The 7,685-nt window shown below is 46.8% G+C and overlaps 1 protein-coding gene across 6 annotated transcripts in view; it reads left to right on the top strand.

Moving 5' to 3' along the window:
• Positions 1-274: 274 nt before the first annotated feature.
• SGO1 (shugoshin 1) overlaps positions 275-7,685 on the top strand; it is a 32,984-nt gene continuing 25,573 nt past the window's right edge. The window contains exons 1-5 of one of the 6 annotated variants that reach the window (XM_077268892.1): positions 483-620; positions 696-756; positions 3,690-3,851; positions 3,924-4,120; positions 4,386-4,487. In XM_077268892.1, the coding sequence (XP_077125007.1) occupies positions 3,710-3,851; positions 3,924-4,120; positions 4,386-4,487 (441 nt within the window). In that variant the 5' untranslated portion in view covers positions 483-620; positions 696-756; positions 3,690-3,709. Of the gene's footprint in view, positions 621-695; positions 757-3,689; positions 3,852-3,923; positions 4,121-4,385; positions 4,488-7,685 lie in introns of all 6 variants that reach the window. The other 5 variants (XM_077268889.1, XM_077268890.1, XM_077268895.1 and 2 more) reach the window with 5 other exon arrangements.

Genomic DNA, 7,685 nt, shown 5'->3' with positions numbered 1-7,685 from the left:
GCTGGGAATAAACGCAACGGCTCACTACAGGCAGAATACGGATCCGCGATCCTGAATGCGCGCTTCCTTACATTCGAAATGCGCGCCGAAAGGTATAAATGCGCGCTCCTGAATGTGCTCCTTCCATATTGCAAGCCTATCTCAGGAACAGAGCGCGCTCCTAAATGCACCGCCTTCGATGCCCTGATGAACCAATCAGCGCTGCAGTTCACAAAGACTGCCGCTCTCCTGACACGCCCACAACACATTCAGCCTGCGAGTTCAATACTCGCCGGCCGCGTCCCTATTATGTATGGACGCCTCTTGCCTCCTGCGCATGCGCGAACACAGCGCTGCGCTCCACTACCTATTGCGTGCCACACAGCGTGCGTTTCTAGCCTCCCTCTCGCATCCTGCGCGCGCGCGCCCTCCCACCCCACCACACTTCCGGTCTGGCTGCTAGTTTTACCCGACCACCTATGACGCCTGACACTACCGCCGTCCTCCCTCCTGCTGGACCCACAGGTACATTTCTCTCTGACCAGCTCCCTGACTCTCGTTCACAGTGCCTCTAGGAACGCTGCTCCCTGTTCGTGCCGTTCCGGATCCCTGTACTTCCTAGTCCTCTTGGGTATCTTGTGGTATGTGTTTATGTTCTTTGCTGGCCTTTACTGCAGCATCAGCTTCAGGTCCTCATTCTTTTTCACTCTCTATAGGAGCTTCTGTCGCCATCCATCGGACAAGTGTCCTCTCTTCCATCACTCTCCACTTCTTATGGTCAGTCCTGCTCTACGCTTCCTGCATATCTATTTTGCATCTGATCAATTTTCAATTGTCTATGAAGCCAGACGTCCTCCGTTTTTTGCCTACCTGGACACCGATTTATCAATCGCATTTATTACATACTCCTTGGGGCTTTGCTTACGTACTTTGTATTTTATGTACATAATTGGTCTCTTCCTTATGGTTTTGTTTTTTGCTTTTTTGTTCTATCTATCTATATGGAACGAGCGACACATGCTGACCCTAGCAGCCCACTGCACCTGGGCTTGGCCTTCACGAACACTGAACTCCCTATAACCAGGAAGTTCTCCCCTTTTATCAGCACTAGTTCCCACCCACTGGGCTAGTTCCATCCTTAACCATTTCCCATCTTACATGCTAAAATGATTATCCTTATTCTATATCTTATGCTCTATTTACATTATGCATTAACACTTCACATGCTGTATATCACCATAATACATTACATAAGCCACACATTATATTTGCATATAAAACCGCACAACAGTATTCACATGACACATCTATTGTCTTCAGGAACAGGGTAAGACAGTACTCATCCCTACAAACGCATGAACCTTCCCCTGGTTGGGGATGGGGGCCGAATCGCTGTTGGTTGAACAGCATTGAAATTCACTTTTGAAATGGCAGAATCTGCAGCAAGCCCTAACATATGCATGGACTTTTCCCATTGAGTGTGAATTGGGTTCTGAAGTTAAAGGGCCACTGTCACCCCCCCCAGCCGTTATAAACTAAAAGAGCCACCTTGTGCAGCAGTAATGCTGCAGTCTAACAAGGTGGCTCTTTTAGTTTTTGATTCAGTTATTACCTCAATAAAGCGATTTGAAAATTGTCCACAAAGACCAGCTATTGTACCGGGAGGCGGTCCTAAGCGTCCTGTATGAATCCCCCAACAGCCGTCACTCTTCTCTTCAGGGGCGCTGGTTTCCGCCCCCTGAGCGGTGTTTCTTCTTAAATCCGGCGCTTGCGCTGTTCTTTCCTGCCTGGGGCCTGCGCAGTGTTTACTGTGAGTCACAGCACAGACGCAGGGTGCCTGACTGCGCCTGTGCGGGCAGTGCGGCCGCCCTGTTCCTGAATCCCCGCCCCGCACTGTTATTCATTATGCACAGTGCGGGGCTGGCATTCCTGGGCATGCGCACTGCACTAATCCTCACCAGCTTTTGGAATCTGGCAGCCGAAAATAACAATGCTGGAAGGCGGGGGAGCAGGGGGAACGTCAGACAAGGGAGAACGTCCGAGATGGGGGAGGGCCTGAACAGCGCAGTGCAGTGCGCATGCCCAGGAATGCCAGCCCCGCACTGTGCATGATGAATAACACAGTGCGGGGCGGGGATTCAGGAACAGGGCGGCCGCACTGCCCGCACCTGCGCAGTCAGGCACCCTGCGTCTGTGCTGTGACTCACAGTAAACACTGCGCAGGCCCCAGGCAGGAAAGAACAGCGCAAGCGCCGGATTTAAGAAGAAACACCGCTCAGGGGGCGGAAACCATCGCCCCTGAAGAGAAGAGTGACGGCCGTTGGGGGATTCATACAGGACGCTTAGGACCGCCTCCCGGTACAATAGCTGGTCTTTGTGGACAATTTTCAAATCGCTTTATTGAGGTAATAACTGAATCAAAAACTAAAAGAGCCACCTTGTTAGACTGCAGCATTACTGCTGCACAAGGTGGCTCTTTTAGTTTATAACGGCTGGAGGGGGGTGACAGTGGCCCTTTAATTACTTTGCACAATAGTTTACTTTGGTAAATTGACCACAAGTCCAAATCTGCAGCTTGATATTCTAGTTTCCTCTGCTGGGGACTGAAAATTGCATGCTCTGTAAAACAGATGAAAGGGAAAAATACATTTATGGGAGGTAGTGAAGGTTGCACTTTTATGAATCCTTTCGTTAAAGGTTTTCCTTGGGCCTTAATTTTTTTTTTTCTTATAAATGTCCTTATTCGCCATCTTGTGACCGCCACTTCTGACTGACCAGTAGAGGTAGCGGTCACAAGTGCTCAGCTGCCATTGAGTAGTGACTTCTAGCTCGCCCAGAAAACACTGGAGCGATCTGACAGCTCATAACCTGCAGAAGACTGGAGAACAGATGAGAACTGCGGCTAGTGAATATATTACGGGTAGGGAACTTACTTTAACTCCTTCACAGCCTTTCACGGATAGGTATGTGAACGGTCACGTCCCTGCCTTTGATACGCGCTTCAATGCTCAGCCTGCATCTTTCCCTGATCTGATCAGCTGTCATATGCCTCTAACAGATGCAGGTGGACCTCGGATCCACCCATGGCTGTTAACCAGTTAAATGGCACTGTCAATCAGTGACCGCTGGCCGGAAGCGCTCCTGCCCATCTGCACACATGTGACTTGATTGTGGGGCGCCGATGGGTTGTCATTACAGCCGGGAGATAGGATGATCACAGCTTCAAGTCTCCTACAGCCAGATGTAAGCATTGTACCGAGATGCCCTACATCGCTCCGTTCGTTGTTTGGTGGCCACTCCTGTGTACTTCAGATGGGCTCTTATTCTCTGCCGGTGCCAATAACTGCTGATGGTAGTGGTCAAACACCCCCACTAAGTTGCTAATTTTATAACAAGCAAAGGTAATCAATTTTATGTGTCTGGAAACCCTCTTTGAGGCCCAGTGGACTTGCCAATTGCTTACACTCAGTTTATGACACGACCGCAGCAGGGATGCATTCTGCGGGTGGGAGGGTCATGTACAAACGTGGTTTTTGTGTGTATCAGTGCTTGGAAAGCCTTTCTTCTCAAATATGGCACAATAATAATCGTCTAACTCCCTGTATTTTTGTTTTTTGCAGAAAGATGATTTATTTTGGTCTTGTGATATTTATTTCTTTTTATTTTGTGATCAATTTATTTGATGCATTTTTTTCATTATGATGTTGCAGACTACTGAGCCTCTGAAAAGATGTCTAAAGAAAGATGTGTAAAGAAGAGCTTTCAGGACAGCCTGGAGGACATAAAGGAGCGGATGAAAGAGAAGAGGACAAAAAAGCTTGCAAAGGTGGCCACAGTCAGTAAGGCTTTATCCACCAAAGTCAAGATAATTGGTAAGAGCTCTACCCTTTATCTGTGGGAAGGGGTACGTTGCGAATATTACATTTCATTCTTTTCCTCTTCAGGCAACAGCTCTGTAACAGTGAAGAGCTTCCAGGCGAACAATAAGGCTCTGGCTCTTGCTCTAGAAGCTGAGAAATGTAAGAGCAGGCAGGCTCAGGATCTCATTCTCCAGCTGAAACGAGAGCACCAGAGGCTGATCTGTGAGATCTTTCTGTTAAGGAGGAAGCTGACCATGCAGCAGGGGAACAGTGCCTCAGACGTGAGTGTAATATTCATAGTCTGCAGATTCACTCTATAGTGAATGATTACAGTCTGTGTACAGCATTACAGGCCATGTTGGCGCTATAGAAATAAACTGCGATCATTGAAGTCCCTTGTATACGTGGTTACCATGAAATAATGGGCATCCTGAATCTGCTTATAAATGCCCATCTTTGCAGTTAGTGTTTTTCTATAGGGACTGACTAACCAAATACATATGGTGCTTTCATAATGGTTTACGCTGTTTTTAATACTTTTCCTAGACAAAGTTTGCTTCCTTGAAGGAAATAATTGCCAAAGTCACTCACAATTTGCTGGAGACAGCCAACCTACTTGGCCCTGCACATGCCTTGTGTTCCACTGGAGTGAGTATTATTATCTAAGCCAGACCCGTATGCAGGAGTCTGGCTTCACATAAAATAATTCAGTGGTTTAACCCATTAGTGACGGCTGCCGTACATGTACAGCTGCTGTGCAAAATCACTGTATGGCGTGTGCTCAAGTTGAACCTGCTCCATGCTGTGTGGGTGCCACCTGTTACATACCCTTCACTCAACATTAAATGATGTGATCAGAGCTTACTCTTATTGCATTAGTTTTAACCTCTTACATGCCACGTCACAACTGACAGACTTCAACATGGCGGACGACACTATTGACTGCCATCGGTATCCTGGACCACTTGTGGATTAGTTGCTATGGCAGCTGGGGGCCAACTAGAGCACCCCCGTATCTGTCATGCTCTGATCTATGGTATCAATAAGCTTGACATGCAAGGAAAAAAAAAAAAGTTACAGTTAACGGTAATTCGGTTTGTCTGACGCTCTACGACATCACCATTGGAGGTTGCAACCCCATCCTAATTAGGGACAGGAAACACGAGGTTTAAATAGCCCTTCCCATCCCTCCATACTCCATGTTTTTTCCAAGGACCACACAGTATGGATACTTTAATTTTTTTATTAACACCAAGGAATCAAGTGAACATAACGTTTCATAGGGTGGGAATTACCCGTGCTGTTGTAGAGGGTCTTAAAAACCAAATTACTAATACGTGTAAGTCTATTTTCTCTAATCCCCCTCCAGGACTGCACCACAGGAGAAATGGAAATTACGGTAACAACGATAAGGAGGGGCAATAGCCTGGAGGACTTTCCTGCCAAAGGCTAGATTTTTATATATATATATATATATATATATATATATATATATATATATATATATATATATATATATATATTCTAATCTGTAATGCTTAGTAAAGGTATGGACTGAGGACCAGTTAGCAGCTCTGCAGAGCTGCTCGTTAGAAACACTGGCCCTTTCAGCCCAAGAGACGGATACTGCTCTAGTGGAATAAGCCATTAGTGATTCAGGAGGAGATAAATCTTGATTTTTACGTTTCTGTGATTTGCTTTTTTAATTCTGTTCGCCAGAGTTCTTGGAGGCTATCTTACCTTTATTTGGTCCACAGTATTGGACAGAAAGGTTTTGATCTTTTCTCCAAGGTCCCGTTTGACTCAGAGGATGGTTCTCTGAACATCTAGAAAATGAAATTCTGCTTCTCTATCGCCCTTTGGGTTCTGACAAAAGGAATGAAGAATTATTTTCTGGGACATGTGAAATTCAGATGTTACCATTGGAAGGAAGGGTCTAGGCGAAGGATTGTCGTCCCGGATTTTCAAATAAGGTTCCCTGATGGATAGGGCCTGTATCTCGCCAGTCCTCCTTGCTGTCGTAATGGTTACCAATAAGGCCACTTTCCAAGATAGTTTGTCCATTTGGATTTGGGCCATAGGATCAAAGGGCAGGATAGCAAGACCCTTCAATACCATATTCAGGTCTCAAGATGGAATTACATTGGACCTCCTTGGACAAATTCTAGAGACTGCTATCATGAACCTCTTTATCCATTGGTTGTCCGCCAGGTTTTGTGTTAAAAAAGGAAATCCGGGCCGACACCTGGACTTTCATGGTACTAGGTCTTAACCCTTTCGATAGGCCGTCCTGTGGGAAGTCTAATATCCTGGCAATATCAGGATGAAATGGATCGATGGGGGTAGGTAAATCCATGTCACACAGAGAAGGTCTTCCATATCTTGGAATAGTTGACATTTGTGACCTGTTTCCTGCTTTTTTTGCAGGGTACTTATGACTGCATCTGAGAGACCTGTGGCTTTCAGGATTGAGGCTTCAGAAGCCAGGCTGCCAAGCTTAAAAGGAATCTGTCACCCCCAAAATTCGAGTATGAGCTGCGGCCACCGGCATCAGGGGCTTATCTACAGCATTCTGTAATGCTGTAGATAAGCCCCCGATGTACCCTGAAAAATAAGAAAAACAGGTTAGATTATACTCACCCAGGGGTGGTCCCGGTTCGGTTCTGATAGGTGTCGCAGTCCGGGTTCGGCGCCTCCCATCTTCATGTGATGACGTCCTCTTCTTTTCTTCCTGCTGCGGCTCCTGCGCAGGCGTACTTTGTCTGCCCTGTTAAAGGCCGAGCAAAGTACTGCAGTGCGCAGGCGCCGGGAAAGGTCAGAGAGGCCTGGCGCCTGCGCACTGCAGTACTTTGCCCTCAACAGGGCAGATAAAGTACGCCTGCTCAGCAGCCATGGCAGGAAGAAAAGAAGAGGACGTCATCGCATGAAGAAAGGTGGCGCCGGACTGCGACACCCATTGGACCCACCCGAACCGGGACCGCCCCTGGGTGAGTATAATCTAACCTGTTTTTCTTATCTTTCAGAGTACATCGGGGGCTTATCTACAGCATTACAGAATGCTGTAGATAAGCCCCTGATGCCGGTGGCCGCAGCTCATTCTCGAATTTTGGGGTGACAGATTCCCTTTAAGCTGTGGGGAGCCGGTTGACAAATTGGACCTTGATTTAGTAGGTCTTGGTCTGGAGGAAGTATGAGAGGCTCCACTGAGTTCAGAAGTTTGAGCCCCAAACCAGCTCCTGTTTGGCGAGAGAGGAGCTATCAGAATGGTTTTGACCCTGTCCATTCTGACCACCTGCAATGTTCTTAGTAATAACAGAATTCGAGGGAACGCATAGGCCAAACTGAAGTTCCACGGGAGAGAAAAGGCATCCACTCTTAATTGGGTTTCGTTTGGACCTATAGAGAAATAATGATCTACCTTTTGTGTTTTTTTTTTTTTTTTTTGTTTTTTTTTCCCCCCAATTGGCAAATGGTGATCTGGGTGACCCCATTTCCTAGTTACTAATTGAAATACTTCTGGACTGTCTGTACTGAGGCTCCATTCCCCCGAATTTTGATCCATCCTGCTCAGGAAGTCTGCCTCAATATTCTCATATCCCTTTAGATGAAGGGCCGTCAAGGATAGGAGATGTCCTGCCCAAAATAAAACTCTTGCCGAGACTTGTTGTAGCCTGTCACATCTTGTGCTGTCCTGATGACGTAGATGAGCCACTGTGGTCATATTGTCTGAGTAAATTCAGACTTGAGTTCCTTGAAGTATAGAATTTGCTGCTCTCGGGGCTTCCTCTACAGCTCTTAATTCCCTGAAATTTGAAGATCGGAGTCCATGTTTTGGGCCAGGCTTCC

Source organism: Ranitomeya variabilis, chromosome 6 (assembly GCF_051348905.1).
Source record: "Ranitomeya variabilis isolate aRanVar5 chromosome 6, aRanVar5.hap1, whole genome shotgun sequence".
NCBI lineage: Eukaryota > Metazoa > Chordata > Amphibia > Anura > Dendrobatidae > Ranitomeya > Ranitomeya variabilis.
The sequence above is the reverse complement of the archived record's forward strand: the minus strand, read 5'-3'. Positions and strand labels throughout refer to the sequence as shown.